The 20,185-nt window shown below is 34.8% G+C and overlaps 2 protein-coding genes across 10 annotated transcripts in view; both read right to left on the bottom strand.

The window, feature by feature from the left end:
• The window catches only part of LOC116208043 (protein DETOXIFICATION 40-like), a 35,264-nt gene extending 29,622 nt beyond the window's left edge, over positions 1-5,642 (bottom strand). For 4 of the 8 annotated variants that reach the window (XM_031541241.1, XM_031541242.1, XM_031541244.1 and 1 more), the window contains exons 1-2: positions 5,207-5,631; positions 4,379-5,010 (exon numbers count right to left, since the gene is read on the bottom strand). In XM_031541241.1, the coding sequence (XP_031397101.1) occupies positions 4,379-5,010; positions 5,207-5,473 (899 nt within the window). In that variant the 5' untranslated portion in view covers positions 5,474-5,631. Of the gene's footprint in view, positions 1-4,378; positions 5,011-5,206 lie in introns of all 8 variants that reach the window. The other 4 variants (XM_031541238.1, XM_031541239.1, XM_031541237.1 and 1 more) reach the window with 3 other exon arrangements.
• A 3,253-nt stretch (positions 5,643-8,895) lies between these two features.
• Positions 8,896-15,688, bottom strand: LOC116208615 (protein DETOXIFICATION 40-like). 2 transcript variants are annotated; one of them, XM_031542145.1, is made up of 7 exons: positions 15,165-15,685; positions 14,389-15,020; positions 12,479-12,535; positions 11,502-11,740; positions 10,197-10,315; positions 9,950-10,036; positions 8,896-9,284 (listed from the first exon to the last, which is right to left on the bottom strand). In XM_031542145.1, exons 1-7 carry the CDS (start codon positions 15,510-15,512, stop codon positions 9,216-9,218), a joined length of 1,551 nt encoding a protein of 516 aa, XP_031398005.1. In that variant the 5' UTR covers positions 15,513-15,685; the 3' UTR covers positions 8,896-9,215. The 2 variants fall into 2 exon arrangements, 1 of the variants encoding a protein (XP_031398005.1); XR_004157100.1 differs by lacking the exon at positions 8,896-9,284 and having other exon boundaries at positions 10,197-10,286; positions 15,165-15,688.
• Between the last annotated feature and the right edge of the window lie 4,497 nt (positions 15,689-20,185).

Here is a 20,185-nt window from a genome sequence, read left to right on the forward strand (position 1 = left end):
ATTTTTATTTTCGTTTTACTAGAGCTACATTAGGAACAGTGAGGACACTGTTTAATCTAAGTGTGGGGAAGGGAGATACTAAACAGATGGAGTATAAAATTGAGTATAGTGTTGATGTCTGAATTCTGTGATTTAATTTGTTACTCATGACATCTGATGCCTGTCTTTGTTGATAAATAGTTATACTTCCCTGTCACCTTGAATTATAATTGTCCTTAAGTTATCTGGCAATTGTTAGGCCAAATTCTTTTTTTTTTTTTAATTTTTTTTAATTATTGAAATCTAGAGATTGTACGAAGAATACTGTTGATAGCATTTGTTCAGGAATTGTTTGAAAAAAATTGACTCACTTAGGCGCCCTACTCACCACTGTTGTGATTTTTGTACTTAGTTAAAATTAATTAGTCAAATCTTTAGAAATCAAATTTACCTAGTTTTTAGCCCTAGAGTTTGAAGTTTAAGAGTCGGTCAAGTCCTTAAGTGAAAAATAAACAGGTCTACTTCTAAGCAAAGTTAGTTAGTATATCCTCTTTTTAATTATTCTAATAGCACTTTAACATTTAGTGAAAGAGGTAGAAGAAGCTTTGTACTTAGTGATTCCTATAAAAGAAGTCTGAAAAGTGTTAGTGAGCATTCAAAAAAAAAAAAAGCAAGCATAGCCTTTACTCCAATGACTCAAGAATTGAGTTATGAGTATCCTAACTTGAATGTTAGAGTGAGGAAGAGTTCGTAGGGGTCCCTTTAAAACCCGGTCACTTGGGTGATGAGCCCGGGATGTGCCGACTCAATGAACTCACTATAACGAGAAGAGCGGAAAGGCACAAGTTCAAACAAAAATTGGACTTGAAAAAAAAAAAAAAAATTTGCTTCTTAAACAGAAAGGAAAAATTGAATGCAAAAACAAAAAAATAAATTAAGACTTGTAATAAAAAGGAAGAAAACCTAGGGACGAAGCAGATACCATATGCTTTCACTACCTTGTTGACTTGCTTAGAGGGAAAATTAGAGGGATTATATGCCTGCTAACAGCTATGAAGTTTAAATGTGTATTTTTCCTTATAGGACTGAGTATTTACTTTTGAAATAGAAATCTTAGGCTAAACGCTTGGATTAAAATTTGCTTTCTCTAGATTAGCTGGTTAATTTCAACTGTAGTACTCTGATCACATGTTTCCAGTTTGGTTTGAGCAGTGGGCACCACAAAATAACGAGTAATAAATTATGAGATATCAAATGCTTAAATCAGTGAATATGAAAATTTGTACTCTCTCTGATAGATTTCTTTCCTTGGTCTTATTTATTTTGCTTGAGGACAAGCAAAAGTTCAAGTGTGGGGAAGTTGATAAGGGCATATTATACTCATATTTTATTGTGCAATTCATGTTAAATTATTATTAATTTTATAGAAATTATAAGAAGTCGGTGCTTAATTATGTGTAATTTGATATTGTAGGTCTTTGAGGACTTAGATGGAATTACGAGCAATATTGAGGAGTTTTGCGCAATTTGGAGCCAGCATATATCTTTCGGAAATCTTTTTTTTGTTGTGGATATAAATACTCCTCATAACAAGATTAGGAAACCCTAGGGGGGGAGCCATCTTTCACCATTCTTTTAACCTAGAGAGTTTTTGGAGAGGGTCTTGTCTGGAGCCGTCACCTGGATCAATTGATTTGAAGCGAAGAATTGTGGAAGAGATAATTCCTTAAAAGAATTGTTGGGTTTTTGTTTTAGGATTCAATATCTTGAGTTTACTGCTGAATATGAATTCTATTGCAATGACTCCTTGGAATTATAATTGTGTTTTCAATTCCATGATATTCTAAGCTTCTTTTGTGGGAATATGATGAAACCCTAGGTAGCTAATATGATGATTGTCGCCATGTTATAGGATTAATAGATGTGTTGATGATTCATGATTGCAATTCCTATAATTTCAATTTTAATTCTTAATTGGTTATAATAGTTAGAAACACTATTGATACGGGAGTTGATATAGTGTTTGTTAGGAATTCTTGATTAGACTAATTAGTTAAATGCGATAGCTGCGTTAATTAGTTTAATTAGAGATTATCCAGGGATTAATGCAATGTTTCTAGTTAGTTATTCGCTAAGACATTAGGGATAATTAATTTAGGGCATTAGACAATCATAGCACTGGAAGGTGTATGATTATAATTTAGAGTCCACTATTAATTAGAGATGCGGGAGCTGATTGATTAATTAGAGGTTTAAGACTTTAATTTTAAAGGCTTGATAAACTCACTTGAATAATCACATAGCTATCAGTCTATATAACATGATGGCAATCTGATTAGTGAAACTAGGGTGGATTCTGTTTTTCCCACTTTCAATTGATATATTTTCGTACAATTCTCTTTCTGCTCTTTGTGACGATTTAGGTTGATTAGTAGTTAATTAGTTAATTCTCTTAATTTGATTGCTTAGATAATAATAGAATCTAATATAGGTTTAGTACTTAATTAATCCTTGTGGGATCGACACTCTATTCATCACTATATTACTTGATCTGACCCAGTACACTTGCTGGTAGAATTTGAGCTTATTTTTATATATATTTGCAAAGGGATCATAAATTCAATGGTTAATTTTCAAGAATAATATACCTATTTTACTAATTTTTTTCTAAATAAAGTAAAAAAAAGAAACTCGTTAAAAATTAAGGCATGTACATTAGAAAAGGAGACGGTCATATCCGTTAACTAGTCTAAAAAAAAGAAAATGGATATAGTACAGTGACATATGTGCTGCTTAGGAGTCAAGAGTTTTCACGTTCGATTTTTGCTAGTGTGGTTACCTTTACCCCTTTATTTCGATTTTTATTTTTTCGTATATACTAGATGCATGGGCATTCTTTGCAACTGAGAAATTTTTCTCTTACAAAAATAATTTTTTAATTTTATAGGAAAGGGAATTTTTTTTTAAAAGATACAAAATTTAAAAAATTTAAAAGGAAAAAAATAAAAACAAAGATGACCGAAGAGGGAGCTAAGGAGCGGCGGTTTTGTCACCACCCGTGGGAACAAAATCACGGTGGTGTCGGGATGAGAAGTTGTCTTGCTATCGACATCACACTCCCACTGTCCCTCTCTTCCTTTCTCTCCGATATTTTAGCATGATTTCCTCTTTTTTTTTTAATTATTTTTCAAATACTATTTTTTATTTTAATTTTTTATTAATAAAAAATCTAACGTAAAGGCGGATGAAACAAGAAAAATTAACGGAAAATGCATAACTGACTATAAACAAATAATTCTTAATGTACACACTTAAAATATTAACGATTTTTGTTTTGTCTATGTTTAAGATAGTGAATAAAGCATATGTTTGTTTTAAAAACCAATAACTTTTTTATTTCATTCTTTATGCCTGGATCCGTCAAGTCAAAATAATTTATTTGTTTAGAATACTATTTCTATTTTTTTTTTTACTAAATCCATGGATCTCCTCCATAATAGACAAAAAATAATCTTTTGGTAAACAAAAAAAAATTTATGAATAATTTTTTATTTATACGTAAAAAAGTTTTTATATAAGAAACTTATTTCACATAATAATCATTTTAACCTTCTTGGGAACCTTACCACCACCACCACCAATTCCACCTCCCCTGCCCTCACATATAGACATGCAGGTTTAACTCTTCACCTCTCTCTCTGTTTTTTTTTTTTTAATTTTACAAGAGATGTATAGTATAATGTAATGGAAATACTAATAATTAATAAAGAGACATAGGTAGTCTCACAACGACTATCGAATCTAGAATTTCTTAATTATTGACGAGAACATACGCCTTTGCGTTACACAGTTTTTAGTTAACTCTTCCTCTCACCAATGTTTATGAATAAAATATTATATGGTGAGGGATGACGATGACTCCGACTCTTCCTATTCTCTTCCTTGCCAGATTACCGGCAGTGGCGGCTCACCGGCCACTGTGGCCCTGGGGAGTTCGGAGGGGAAGAGAGCGGTCCTTGGGATGGCAGGAGGGGAAGAGGGTGCTGAGGGAGGCTGATGGTCATTATGTTTTTCTTTTCTTCTCAAAATTCAACAGTAGAGATTTTAACAGAAGAGACATTTTTCTTCAAACATAGATGAGGGATAAATGTTTCAAAAAAATAATTAGGATGAAAATGCTCCAACTCCACACTTTATCGTGGAGAGCAGTATTTTTTTCATGTAAAAATTATGAGATGTATGTTGGATGGCAAAGTTGAGACAATGAAATATAACAAAATACAATCATGAATTTCATATTTTTATATACGTAATAGATAATAAATGATAGACAATAGACAGTAGATAATAAATAATAAAATATAGCTAGTAGAAGTATATGGTAATAAGAGTTTCTCACCAGACGGCGAGGGAGTCTAGGGCAAGCTCGGGCTCCGGGAGCAGGCCGGCGATGAGAACAACAACTTGATAGTACCAAGTCTTTAGGCAGAGCATCATCGCCCACGAAGCCGACAATTTCACGAACTCCCATAGCCCAGTGAAGGCCTGCAGGCTGAACCCTTGCCATGTCTCCCTGCATCGCCTGCTGGCAACAATGTACACAAATTGTGCTGCTGCCATGATCCACCACGAGAGGCCGAGGACGAGTGAAGCTCCAGCCAGGCCCAAGCGCAGCTTGTACACGGCTGCCCAGCTCAGAAGCAGGTGGATCCCGAGCGTGGCAGCCGAAATAAATGCGCTTGGCGCCATGATGCTCTGTACCTGGAGGAACTCCTGAATTGGGTAGTTTGTGGCGTACCCGAAGATCTGGGGGATGAGGCCGGACACGTAGACGGCTGCAGCTGTGGCCACTGCAGAGGATTGCCCAAGGTGGAGGAGGATAGGCTTTGAAAGAGCGTAGATGGCCGTGACCGGGATTCCAGTGGCCGCGAGCACGATTATTGCCCTCTGCAGGTATATCCCTAGCATATCATACCGATGGGCTCCATACGCTTGCCTGCACAATGTCTCCATTGCACTTCCCATCCCGAGCTGCAAGAGCAAATAGATCATCAAAACTGGAGGTTGGACAAGGACATTGATGAATCATATATCGGAAATTAAATTGAAAGTCTTTGATAAAAGAAGCAGATTTGACGTCAAATATATGTTCAGTATCTTCTTACTTATAGGCAATAACTTCTGTTCTGTCCATCGCAAGTACTATTGCACAAGGTTGATATATTACCATAAGGCCCAAGGCGAAAAATTGCATGCCACTGTTGCCGAGAGAGGCAGCGGCGAGTTCTAGGGAGCCAAGGTGGCCCGCGAACATAGTGGTGGAAAGGGTCAAGAAGTTGTTAACCATGCTGACAAACATAGCCGGTGGCGCCAGTCGTGAGAGCAACGCCATCTCTATCCATGTGGCCGACATCAAGCGCTTCATCCACGGCAGGTCGGGATCTGTCAGCACCTTCTCTAGTCGGGAGCTCACCTCACTGCTAGATGCAAGCATGCCTGAAGGGGCGGGTGCATTTACCAAAGAGGTGTCGAGAATGGGTTCCCGTAACTCAGCCCATTGATGCTCGTCCTGGGAATCCGTTGTCGTGTGTGCTTTGTGGGAAGGTTGATTAGGTTAGAGAAATTAGATCAGACCCCACCAAGAAGGGTTTTAATTAAGGAAATTCTTTGGTACGATATTTGCTTATTTTCATGTCACGTATGAACTAAAAGTATATAACAAGACATAATAAACACAGCCCTATGGCAATAGCTCTTTCTAGTGGTAGATAAAAAACACTCCTTACTTTTGTGTAAGCTATCATCAAACCATAAATGGATAAAAGAAACATAATTAATCATGTTTCTTCTTTAAAACGTAGAATTCCTTCAAGAAATAGTGCTATTGGTAAATTTTGTACATCTAATGAGTAGACTTTACTGCCACACAGAGGTTCGGAATCAACTAAAGTAAACCAATTCGTTTGCCAGCAAATCAACCCCTAACTGGGATTAATCTTAGTCAAAAGGTAGAGGATATTTTGTGGTCTTACCAAGAAGAAAAATTGACCAACAAGGTTATGGGAATTTAATTTCATGTGTCATGAACCTATTCTTCATTGATCATACTTCCTACCCGTTCTCATATATATTTTTCTTTTACTGAAAAGAGAAATTCATTACTAAACTCTCATTCACTTTATGTTAGTTCTCAAAAGTATGGCGCAATTACTTTTGGTATAATCACTTTTTTAATATATTTGATTGCAATAGTTGATGAAGTGTTCCATAATGTGATTGTATCATAAAATTTAGCATTCTGGCCATAAAGAGTGTAGCATTTTCTGTTTGTAAAATGATTTGAGCCGTGTTGCAATCATAAGGTAGTACACGATTGCGCATTGACAAGTGAATGAGTTGGTACTACTCTAGCTAGCGCAATTGCACACTTAAGTTCTTCAGTAAGCTAAAAGTTGTAATCTGTTGATTCGCGCACGAATGTTAGAAAATAATTTTCTATAACCCGTTAATTATACGAATACCAGAGAATATGCATCAAAAGTTTTTTTTGGATGAATAAAATTTTAAGAGAATATTTTCTCAATTTTTTCAAATTCGGTATTGATTGAATCAACGAATTTGATGTATATTCCCTGGTATTCGTAGAATCGACAGGTTATAGAAGATTGTTTTTTGGCATTCGTGCGCGAATCAACAGATTATAATTGTTCATTAGTTTCGCTGCGTCAACCCTCCTTTAAAATTTATCTTTTGTATTACAATCAGAACTCCCTTTTTAGGCAGCCATTTCATTTAATCATTAACGTGGAAAGAACGAAAACAATCCAACGGGGAAATTCTTCCTTGAATGGGTCTTTGCCTCGAAAAAAGAAAAAGAAAGAAGACAATCCAATAGGGGAATTCTTCCCTGAATGGGTCCTTGCTTCGAATCGCGAAATAGCTTATGTCTCATTTCATATTACAAAGCTTACTTCTTCCTCGTGTTTTCCTGTTTCTGGGTTAAGTTGCATGATACCCGCAAGGCCCTTGTTAGAGCTCAATTTTCGCGACCAAATTGAAGCAAAAAATGTCATGTATCAAGATAAAAAAAAAGCAAAAAATTTCTCATAAGAGAACAACAAAATATATATCTTCAATGCATCATTTAATAGTTCGATGCAAAAGACGAACCTTTAACAAGTATTCTAACAAACACTATTTGATTAAAGGCTTTCGTTTCCCTTCTATAAATGCCAAACTCTTGATATACAGCTCTAAGTTAACGGTAATAAAAAGTTTACTGGCAATTTGGAGAGATGTTGGATACTTGATGTCCTACGTGCACATAATGAAGATCTGAAAGATCTTTACGATGAAAAGGAGATGTGAAAATTTCATGGCGTTATTATTGTAACTTGTATAACTATACCCCAAAGGCAATCAGTTAGTTATAACATGACGGGAAATTCTAATATGACTCTGTGTTATTATGACACGCTCAGTACTTTAGTTCAAATATTTAGTATTTTAGTAAAATTGTTTAGTACTTTTGCTATTTGTGATGAATTATAAAATATATTAAACATTTCAATCGCAATACTAAATACTTTAATTGAAAGCAGAAGCAAAAAATACTTGCACTAATCAGGATTATTAAAAATACTAAATACTTAAACTGAAGTACTAAACGCTTGAACTGAAAGAACTAAACGTGTCACCATGACACAGAGTCATGTTAGCAAAACCCGTAATATATATTGTGAGAAGGAAATTTTATGTTGTACTGAGTACTAAACTCTTAAACTGAAAGTACTAAATATGTCACCATGACACGGAATCATGTTAGCAAAACTTGTAACATGTATTGTGAGAAGGAAATTTTATGTTGTACTGACAAGGTGCTATTTACAGGACAGGAACAACGCGCGGTTTGCAGGTTTAAACGGGTGTACGGTCACTCCATGGTAAAAGGAGAGAGATGCGTTATGAATATGATATTAAAATTGCTCATTTCCATGGAACTAAATAATCTAATGATATTACGAATGAGGATTGTTTAGGTTGTTTCGCCCCTCTTTCACTTAAATATAAGGTCCCAGATTCTAATGGGTGAAGAAAATCCACAATTGAGATATTTTTACTCATTAGTTATCTGACTTGTCTTGTATTTAGATTAATTGAGTCAAATTGGGCTTCCGAATAATAACCAAAGCTAACTATCGTCTCACATTGGGCCTGCATAATAACCAAAGCCCAGATAGGCCCAGGCACTATTCTATTGGGTCCTGGAACAATGCAAGCAGAGGGGAATGGTGGCTGCAGGAACGAGCAACTTGAACTAATGACTGGTCTGGTCAGCAGAAATCGAGAATATCGAAATTAGGCTCTTCACAATACATATGCAGGTCAATTAATTGGTATTGGATATACTTTTGGTAATTGTGATTTGCAGATAATTACAGCGTAATGTGGAGCAAGGTTGGTCTGCCCCAGATGATGCAACAATGTATGACCATCACATCACATGAATCAATGTCATGAAGTTCACCCGATTTCATGACAAGGTTTAGTTTCTGATCAGGAAATTTACGTTGATGATGGTTGGCTCATTAGCAAGACTGTCATGTATCTATCTAACCCGAGTTTTGTTTGTGTGCTCCCTTATTTTAAATTGATGCTGCAGACTGAGATTTTACCGTGTTCAATTTATTGTACCCGCAGTTGAGTCCATGGAATATTAAGAAATTTCAAGAATTTTTTCATTTTATATGCAAAATGAACTCCCAATTGAAATGTAACGAACTCCTGCTAATGGAACGTGGCATGCATATTTAACTGGATGGTTTTTCTATACAGATTCGGTTCTATGTCCATTCGGTTATGCTGCTTTGGATTTGCTTTAGATAATAGAGTTCTGTTGGGTCGACCATGAAAGAAGAAGGAAAGGGCAACATCAACAGCATTTTCAGAAATGAAAGCAAACGCTAAGCAGCTACAAAGTGCAATCAAAGGACGAACCGAGGCCGACTTTCCAGGTAACAACAAGAAAAACGGGTTGGACTCTTTATCTCGAAATTATTACGTGTTGTACGAGACACTGGCAAAAATTTTCCCTGTCAGGGAGTATTATTCCCCAATGGTTAGGTTGGCAATTCAGACTAAATCGTATCGCTATCAGTCGCTTGACTTGGTAATATTATTGCTCTTTACTGCAAGGTGAGATCCAATCTGCCTTTCAAATGGATCTTAGCTTCTCATCAGCTCTTCAAAAGAGGTTCTTCCTTGTTGTCTTCCCATTTGTCCAACCTCTCCTTAGCCTTCTCCACCTGCAAAATTCAGGAAAAATGCATTTTCGCTTTTATGGGCAGCAGTTGGCAGTTCGGGTTATCACGTAACAATGACATTTTAATTTCATCAGCTGATCTAGTTTATAATCGAACATTGTATGTAACAATTTGCAGAATAGATAGATTCCAAAAGTTTCTAATCATTTTAACAAAATCTTAACCGGAATTGACAACGGTTCTGCTTCACTCAGTTATAAATTGTGGCACCAGAGTGTTCTGCAAGAACACGTGGCCTATAAATGTTAACATTTCTCAATTCAATGCCCTGAGCCCTTATTTAATGGTCATACTGCTTTTAGGGCTGGATCAGTTGTATCACTGTTAGAAATTCAGAATCCTCAATTCATCCATAGTCTTCGTCCTAGCTCTATTATCGTGTGTATGAATCGATATCTAATGCTTCCGATATGGTACATCTATAGTTTTGTCCAAGCTAAAAATAAAATTAATACGGACCTAACTTTGCTATGTGATGCCGATAAAGTTAATAGCTAGAGTAGTGTGTTAGGGAAAGGGAAAAAAAAGGATTAAACTTTTAAGACTCAATATTGAATTTAAATTTAAAGATTAGTCTTCCAACTCTTTTTCTAAGAAAAAAAGAGGAAAAAAAGAAGAAGTCTTTCCAGTCCGAAACGAAATGTTACCTCTAGATTCCAGTCCGTGCGAAATGTTACCCATAGTAGGATAAAAGTTTGCATCACAGTTCCACCAATCATTCCGGACCATATACCCTGTTAAAGTGCCAAATCTTAATCATATATAAGCTTCTATTAATCTCACATCGGGCTACATACCTACGATTACATCGCGATTTGCCATAAGTTCAAAATTAATGAGACGACACATGCATGGAGCACTAATTAAAGAGGTACAGAGAAGGGATTAATTCACCTTTGCACCTTGATTGAATTTAAAGCCAAGGAGGCAACCGAGTGGAACCCCGACTATGTAGTAGCATCCCACGTTAACATACGCAACAAACTTTTGCCACCCGCATCCAACAGCAACCCCTGTTAGTAGTATCTCAAAATGTAGTGCGCTAGACTAATTATAATTGCAATTGAAATGATGATGGTAGCGATAGTTCACTAATAATAATCTTTAATTGCTATGCAAATAAGGAGGCTTATGCCATAGTACGAATAGATTACAAGAAACTTCGCAAAAAAAAAAAAAAGAATAGATTGCAAGCAAATAAATGGTATTAGATACCTAACCAGCAATAAGTATATCCAAAACCTTTTGGTTACTAGTAATTATTGTATAATAAAACTTGTGTATAAATTTTAGCAAAAAAAATAAAGAAACCCTCAAATCAAAAAAATATAAAAACTTGGATGATTACATCTGGCAGTTTCAAAATCAACTATTGATGGGAGAGGAATTAGAAATCAAATTTCGCATAAAACATAGAAACCTCGAGCTAAGCTGTCTTCCCCGCCAATTACTATTGGACACTGCTTTTTTTTCATTGAATTGAACCTAAACATCAGGGAGGATTTAATCAATCATTAGTTTATTGAACTGAGATTCTCTCATGTCTCGGATCACGTGATCAATTTTGTCACCATGCTCTTCTTCATCTTCTCCTTTTGCATATAAGAAATTGAAAATCATTGATATAAAATAACAAAAATATTATGTCAGATACGTGAAGAGCAGTTGGTTTGAACAAACTAATCAGACAAAACATTCACAACATTTTCAATTAGTCTTTGTCTCTTGAAAGCATCTGTTTGGTAAGAGATTATATTTGTTTGATTTGTTGTCACGTGAAAAATGGCATCTCCAATAAGTAAAAACAAGGACAAAAATACGCACGATGGCTTGATTACTTTGAAATCAACGTGCCATTCAATGAATCTCTAATACAATACAAACGATGGATGACAAGAGCGTGCCTCAGGCACGTAAACTTTTTCATTTACGAGATCATTCGATCAGCAAGATGAGTAATTGTCCCGGTATATATCTCATTTTTATTAGTAAAATTTCCGATCTGGCTAAGTCAAAATTCTAATTCCACTTTTAGTTAAATATGCTCTATCTAAACATGCTGTACGTATACATACAAACACATTCAAACATTCAAACATAGACGTATAATATATACATATTAATTTTTCAATATGTGTATGGAAACTGTTAATTTGTTGGTATGATCAATCAGTTAATCATTCATTAAAAGATATTTACCGGACAGAACAGGTTGCACCCCATTGAGGACGAGGCTGACAGCCAACCAGGGGCAGAGTTCAGAGACGGCATTGGCGACTGTTTCACCGCCGGTGAATGCATAGCTGATGACATGCCTCAGCCCCATCACCACCGCAGCCTCACCCACCGCCACAACGAACGACACCAAATTCACCACCACCACTGAGAATGCAGCCGCCTGCGGGTGCCCCGCCCCGAGCTCATTGCTCACCCTCACACTACACCAAATTAATTCAGACGAAGTTACTATTTTTCTCTAGATTTATATAATATTTAGACAATTTATATACTCATTCAATTGTAAAATCGGACAGTTAATTAATTAATTGTAACTTTAACAAGAAAACTCAAGTATGTACACTAATAATCATATAATGTTAGCCTACTCTAATAAAGGTAAGCTCAATCTTTCTTTTTTTCTTTTTTTTTTGGATTAAAATGGAGGCGTATTGGCCCAGTATCAAAAAAAGAAAAAAAATCTAATAAAGAGGAGTATGATAATCTCATTACGAGTGTCAAAATTAAAACCTCTAGCTAGTCAGACAAGGACGCGTACATGGCAATGCTCTGCAACCCCCTTTCACAAGGTAAGCTCAACCTTAAAGCCTCCACAAAACTTCTATTTCTGTTGGAATTATCTCATTTCCATCTCTATCAATTTCAGCAGCAATTTCATCTTCCGAGTCACTCCCTTTAGATGTCGACCCTCTAATTATTATCTGAATTTCTGAAATCCTTTCCTCACAAAAACGTGTGATGGACCCAAAAAACAAAGTGTAAATAATTTGACAACAAGAATGCGATTTTATTCCTTTGAAGATTGATGATCTAGCTCTTCATATACTCAAGTAAAAAATGAGGCAGATAGAGAATTACTTAGAATATTGTAAAATTTGTAGTAATATTAATTATGGATGACAATATGAGCGGAACAGGTAAAACGAAATGAAACACACCTTGCAGCTGCGTTGAACCCAACCGAGACCATAAATAATAGTCCCATTATTGCCATGCTGCACAAGACATAGGAAATACATCAATGCTGATAGAGATGTTCTGTCCAACAAGAAAAATCTTGAGAAAATGAAATGCCATTTGAGTGCTATGGTCAAGGAGATATTTTTGTAATCAATTCCAAGCTAGTTTCAGTCCAAGTTTCAAATCCAGCAAGAATTATTCTTCTTAATGTCGGCTACGTCTCTCTCCTGGTAGCTAGGTTGGTAAATTTATTTCTTCATAGCATGAAAATAATATATATATATATATGTGTGTATATATATATACCCTTTCAATTTACCAGGGAATATTGAATGGTGGTTGATGTATAACTGTGTTATGAAAGTTCCATCAAAAGAATCGAACTCAGAACTTTTTTACGGAATGAAAAACACGGTTCCTTGTGACTAAAAAAAATTCGGCCCGTTTGGTTTATTTTCAATTTAACAACACAATTATTATTTTTTCATATTTTTTCAGTGAATCTTACTTTTTTGGGTGAACAAAAGAATATCAATCGTTTAGTTTAGAGTAATTTAAGAGATAATTTTGACTCAGATAGAGTAAGGATATATATATATATACATTCAATAACATATATTACAAGAGAATCATTTTTCAGTGAAATAATGGGTACCTCAATCTAATGGTTGAAACTGATTTCGTTCAGGTATTGATTTAGTCTGATCAGAACAGGAATATATAATTAAAATAGAAAAGCATGCGACTCTCCATAAATATCTTTCTACACGGTGCAAGTATCCTCCAGTGACATCTCACGCCAAAAGTAATTCTCGTTTCTGGCCTTATCTCTCTTTTTAGGAGGAAAAGTGTCCGCGTGTTTGCTTATCATAGGTCAAGAAATCATAGGACATCACCACATACCCAAACATCATGCATAGTAAAAAGGTGAGAATGAGACATTTGCAGATAATTTTAACTAAAAATTCCGTTTTAACACTGACCAAACTTAATCCTCCTTTTTTTAACATTAGGAGGACATGAATATAATATAACAAAATAAAAATTATAATAGCTAATAAATGGGTAAATGATTCCTAACAGGTATCAAATTTAAAATATTTTAATTATCATGCGAAGGCGTATGCCATTATTCGACGCTCTCTTTAATTGACTAAAACTTAACTTTATTTTAGTGAAAATAAGCCTACAAGTTCTATGTCAAAGTAAGCATATAATAACGTTGGGCATATATACTTCGACAGAAGGGGCGAGGGATTAATTAATTGAAATGTACTCATACAATATCATCATAAATCTATCCAACATTCATACCGAACGTTACACGAGCATATGGGCTTCTTCTTTTTTTCTTTTTTTTTTCCTTTAATTTACATGCTCATAATAAACCGAGATATGGATTTCTTTTTTCCCTTTACATATGATTATGAAAGTTACATAAACCAAATTGAATTTGCAGAAAGAGATTAGTACTGCAGCGGTCGATCTAGAATCAAGAGATTTCGAATTTCAACCTTTTATTTCACTTTTCTTATTCTTGTACTAAATGACATCTTTTGTTTCCGAAAACAAAATCGAATTCATGATCAAATATATTCGCCCAAAATAATTATTCGATGCCAGAATAAATATATAAGCTGTGACCTAGATCTATGGTTTCTTTTCCCCCGGTATATATGCATCAACTTGTATCCCGAAATCTACTGCTAAAGACTAAAATTCTCACAATAAATTGATTTTCTCTATGCATAAGACTCCAATCTGAGAATTTTGCTTAAGAAAAAGAGGTGTCGAACTATCTTAATCAACACTTTACTTACGGGAAACAAGTCCGACATTTGCTTATTTTGTAAAATTGTGAAGAGGGGATTTTTGGCTTTAAACTTACCAGACGGCTAGCGAGTCAAGGGCAAGCTCTGGCTCTGGGAGCAGGCCGGCGATCAGGACAAGAACTTGAAAGTACCAAGTCTCCAGGCAGAGCATCACCGCCGATGCCGCTGACAGCTTCACAAACTCCCACAGTCCTGAGAAGGCCAGCGGGCTGAACCCCAGCCATGTCTCCCTGCACCGCTCGCTGGCCACGATGTACACAAATTGCGCTGCAACTATGATCCACCATGACAAGCTGAGAACCAGCGAAGCTCCGAGCAGGCCCAAGCCTAGCTTGTACACGGCTACCCAGCTCAGCAGCAGATGAATCCCGAGCGTGGCAGCTGAGATACATGCACTCGGGGCAACGATGCTCTGTGCCTGCAGGAACTTCTGTATCGGGAAGTTAGCAGCAAACCCGAAAATCTGTGGGATGAGGCCGTAGACGAAGATGGCTGCAGCCGAGGCCACCGGAGCAGACTCCCCCAGGAGGAGGAGGATCGGTTTGGCAAGGGCGTAGATGACAGTGAGGGGAATCCCCGTGACGACGAGCACAATCGTCGCCCTCTGAAGGTATATCCCTAGCATGTCATACCGCTGCGCCCCATACGCCTGGCCGCACAATGTCTCCACCGCGCTTCCCATCCCCAGCTGCAAAGACAGAAATACTATAAGTCATCATTGCTCGATACTGAAACTACAAATTAATATATATATATATATATATATATATATATATACGTTATATGTTGGCCCATTGTAACTTGTAAGTATTGGACAAGGCTGCTTAATCACCATTAGGCCATAGGCGAATAGTTGAATGCCGCTGTTGCCGAGAGATGCAGCGGCGAGCTCAAGATTCCCGAGGTGGCCGGCGAACACTCGAGTGGAAAGGGACATGAAGTTGTTGATCATATACACGAACACAGCCGGCGCCGCTAGTCGGGACAGCAGCCCCATCTCTATCCATGAGGCCGACAACAAGCGTTTCAGCCACGGCAGGTCTGGATCGGTCAGCACCTTCTCTAGCCGAGAGCTTACCTCATTGGTGGCATGTGATGGTGGAGGGGCTGCTGCTGCGGCGGCGGAATTGAGGATGGGTTCCCGGAGCTCATCATGTCGATGATCGTCCTGGGAATTCATTCTTGTGCTCGATTCGATGAATGTTTTAGAGAGATCTGACACTAAATAAAAACACACCTGCCCGTGACGTTGCAACGTACAACGTTGTGTTTGTAAAGAATCGAAGCAACAAAAAGAGTTTAAGGAGCAAAAATTTAGTGCATTTTTCCCATATATTCTTTCTTTTTCTTTCTAAAACTTAACTTTATATTCTATCTATATATCTATACAAAGTTGTATCCACCCTAATAAATAGAGGTATAATGGTAAATATTTTTATAAGTTCATATGCAATATAGATTTTAAATCACAATAATAACAACAACAATAATAATAATAATATGATTATTATTATTATTATTATTAAAGAAATATCCACCCAATAAATGGGAGTAGAATTGTAAATCTACATATCCATATAAAGTTGTATCAGTCCTAATAAATAGGAGTAGGATGGTGAATGTTTTTGTAAGCTAATATGCAATATAGATTTTAAATCACAACAACAACAATAATAATAAAGAAATATCATTACCAATAAATGGGAGTAGAATGGTAAATGTTTAATAAATTAATATGCAATATAGATTTTAAGTCACAATAACAATAATAATAATACTAATTTTTATAAAAGAAAATATATTTAATAGTAAATGTCTTAATAAAATTAATATGCAACATAGAAATTAAATAATTATTATTATTGCAAATGAATAAATAAATATACCCAATAGTGAATGTCTTAATAAATTAATTTACAATATAGAAATTAAATAATAATTATTATTGTCCATAAAAAATAAATATATCCAAAGAAATATATAAATAATTTATTGTTATTTCATAAGTTAATAAATATTCACAATTTTAAGGATTTCCTTAATAAATAATTGTTCATAATTTTAAGGAAATTGGGAATTATTTAAATTTTAAAAATAAATTTTAAAAATCATTGTTAGCTTTATAAAAGTTCAATCAAGAAATCTCACATCGAGCCCATTTTATTGAAAATTATTGAAACTCATGAAGCTTAATTCATGAAATGCGATTGAGAATAAAAAATCATCTTAATAGTAACTTTAAAATTTTATAGATTTCTTGATTATTTTTTTTCTTTCATTAATTAAATCTAAGAATTTTTAATTTTTTAGATTTTAAAATTATTTTTTTTTATAAATTACATTGATGATTATGATTATAATAAAATTTTCTTTGTAAAATCCGTGCAATGTATGGGTTCAACGACTTAATATATATATATATATATAGTTGTATCCATCGTAATTAATAGGGGTATAATGGTGAATGCCTTAACAAATTAATATGCAATATAAATTTAAATAATAATTTTATTATTATTATTATTATTATTATTATTAGAGGTAGTGCATTCAATTTTTCAATGCATGTATAGGGGAAGGGAGATCTTACTGGTCGTCGGGGATCCTCCGCTGTCCTCTCCCCCTCGAGGTCGCCGAAGGCCTCTGACGCCATGGGTGACCTCGTTGAGGGGGGGGGGGGGGGGGGGGGGGGGGGGGTGGGGGTGCCCCCACCAAGGAAACCCCTTCCCCCTTTCTTCCCTTCTCCCCAACGAGGTCGTTTGAGCCTCTGGCAACCTTGCTAGGGACCAAGGAGATTCTCTCCCCCCCTTTTTTTTTCTTTTCTTTCAGATTTTCTAAATATTGTTAATAACTAAAAATTTTGATCGATCAATCATGAGGCGCCACGTGAACCGACATAACAGTTTTAACTTTCAATTATGATTTTAGACCGAAAGTATCTAACGGACTAAAAATTTGGTACAAATTATGCTAAACTAATACATTTAGAACTTAAATTTAACTTTTTGCATTGTTTTAGAACTTTTGCGTTCATTTAACCCTAAAAAAAACCATAAAAAAAAGTACCCAAAAATGCCAATGGCCCTTTTGCCCATCTTAAAAAAAATAAAAATAAAAAGATAAAAGTTGTTGCATTCAGCAGTAGCAGCAAATATGAGCCGCTACGTGGCGACTCCAGAGGGAGACATTTCTCTGTAGAGAGGCCCGTCTCTAGCAAAGAGACGGGCCGGGAGACCCCATTGGAGATGGTCTAAACAAGCAAATCTCTGACCGATCATGTCATTGAAAAAACATAAAAGACCAAACAATGTTATCATTTTTATATATTTGGGTATTATTTTGTCTCTAGGACCTTATTAAATTGTTTACTTGATTTGTTGTATCAGCAAATCCTACAAATAGGCCAATTGATCAGTATAATCAGGGGTGGAGTCAGGATTTCCATTCAGGGGGTAAACTCATACTTTTGAGGTAAAATTTAAAAAATTTAAAGTTCATGGGGATAAAATACTAATTTTACATAAAAAAAAACCTCATACTTTTGGGATAAAATTAAAAGAATTCCACCCCCGTGTATAATCTCCTAAAGTTATTCAATTAATCGCCTAAGCTCCATTTCTTGAATATTTAAGTATATATATGTGTATGCTCTATGTACATGCACACATCACACACTATATATATATAATATAATATATTTATCTATCTATCTATCTCTCTCCCTCTATCTCTTCTCTATCTAATAATCTAGAACTGGTCCGTAAGACCAGGGTGGCAAGTTTGGAGATTTCTCCCACTTGCATGCTCTCCTTTTTTTAATTTTTATTAGTTTTTTTTATTTTTCACATTTTCTTATTATTTAATAATTCTTGGTGCATGGACTATTCAATATCCGAAAACTCAATTGACTCCAACTAATCCATTTTCGAGTCCGGTCGATCCACTAACAAGTGAAACTCGGATTCCCGAATTTTCTTCCTCTATAAGACTTGAATATGAAATATGAGTCATGGGTAAACCAATTAACGTTGATAATCATTATTTAATAGAGGAAACTATTAATATGGTCATTCAAAGATCATATTATCATCAATTTGGTCTTTCAAAGATTTTTGTCATCAATATGATCCTTCAACGATCCTATTGCCATCAATTTGGTCCTTCGAATATTTTTGCCATCAATATGATCCTTTGGAGATTATATTGTCATCAATCCTTCAAAGATTTTTGCCATCAATATGGTCCTTCAAAAATCATTTCGTCCATCAAATTAATCATTCGTTAAAAACATTGTTAGTATTGCTTAACTCCGTCAAATAATTTCTATAAAAAATAAAAAGAAAAAACTCTATCTGTTGAAACAAAAAAAATTGCAATATTTTTCACTCTAACACATGTGCAAACACGTACATCTCCAACATGATCATATACAGAATGTGTGTTACAAAGAGAATGAGACAGAGACTGAGAGAGAGTAGTATTTCTTCTGTGTAAAAATTTTTATTATATTTTTATTTTTCATAGAAATTATTTGACGGAATTAAGCAATTCTAACGGTTTTTTTAATTGAGGATTAAATTTATGGTAATATGATATTTGAAGGACTACATATTGATGGCAAAAAATTTTGAAAGATCAAATTAATGGCAATATGATCTTTGAAAGACCATATTGAGGGTAAAAGTCGTTGAAAGACCAAATTGATGGCAATATGATTATTCAAGGACCAAATTGATAGTTTTCTCTTATTTAATATTAGTTGAAACAATTTGATAGGAATTAATCATAATTGCAATATAGTGGATGACAACTGACCTTCCCCTTTTTCTTGATTATGATTATTATTTTCTTTATGAAATTTCTCATCTTACTATTCATTATTTCTAATATCTCTTACATGGGAAATTATCTTATTGATGTCCATTTAAAATAAGAAAGAGAGAAGAGGATATGATAAGACACGGTGCAAATGTCATCTTTCATCAAATACTTGCTAATTAATGATTTTGATACAGCATGAGTATCATCGTAATTTTATTCTTATATGGAATGCTTAAATTTTCTAAATCATTCTAGAGGGAAATTCTAGGATCTAGTGACTGAATTTTCAGTTGCGGGCCAAATACAAAACCAAAACTCTTATACAACAACAGTAAATGTATTGTGCTTGGATCGTGACTGAAAATCCAGTCACATAATCCAAGTATTGTCCCATTCTAGATAGTATTTTACCACCCTATCTTAAAAAACATATGTAGGACTTTTACTTCTTATTTTCAAATTGAACTTCTTTAATTATCTTCTCAAATTGATATAAGTTCCATACATATAGATATAGAGTACTTATCATTAATATTCCATAAATAACCTAGTTTTTGAAAATTTCAAGTCAATTATTTCCAAGGTGTTCGATAAACTTAAACATCTGAATTGAACTTCCTTAAAAATTGAAAGTTTTTTTTTCCTAGCGAGTATAGGATTTTATAGCTCGTATATATGTACATTGCGTTTGGTATTGAAGTTAGCTTGATTTTTAATCGAATAATATATTTTTCCATTAAAAGGGACGCCAATGAGCCTATTACAAAGAATTCAAATAATGCTTAACTAAATAATTGTTATCCCGCCGCGAAGTGCGGGTTATCTTTTTCCTCGTTTATATATAGATTACATACCCAACATATTTGTATATATATGGAAATCATCCATCAAACAACAATGATCTTTGTATAATCTATACAATATATAAAAATATGATAAGTTTCTTTAATTTTAATATTCCAAAAATGCTTTTATACCCTCATAACTTTTTCTCGCACATTTTCGGTTCGTGACTTTTGGTCGCACATTTTT

Source organism: Punica granatum, chromosome 5 (assembly GCF_007655135.1).
Source record: "Punica granatum isolate Tunisia-2019 chromosome 5, ASM765513v2, whole genome shotgun sequence".
Lineage (NCBI taxonomy): Eukaryota > Viridiplantae > Streptophyta > Magnoliopsida > Myrtales > Lythraceae > Punica > Punica granatum.

Bases quoted from the DNA above. Each gene is read 5' to 3' on its own strand.
- LOC116208615 (XM_031542145.1), bottom strand. From the start codon at position 15,512: ATGAATTCCCAGGACGATCATCGACATGATGAGCTCCGGGAACCCATC. The intron at 12,536-14,388 runs GTAAGTTTAAAG...TGTCTTGTGCAG, and splicing joins CTTGACTCGCTAGCCGTCTG to CATGGCAATAATGGGACTAT. The intron at 9,285-9,949 runs GTAACATTTCGT...TGAATTTTGCAG, and splicing joins GCACGGACTGGAATCTAGAG to GTGGAGAAGGCTAAGGAGAG.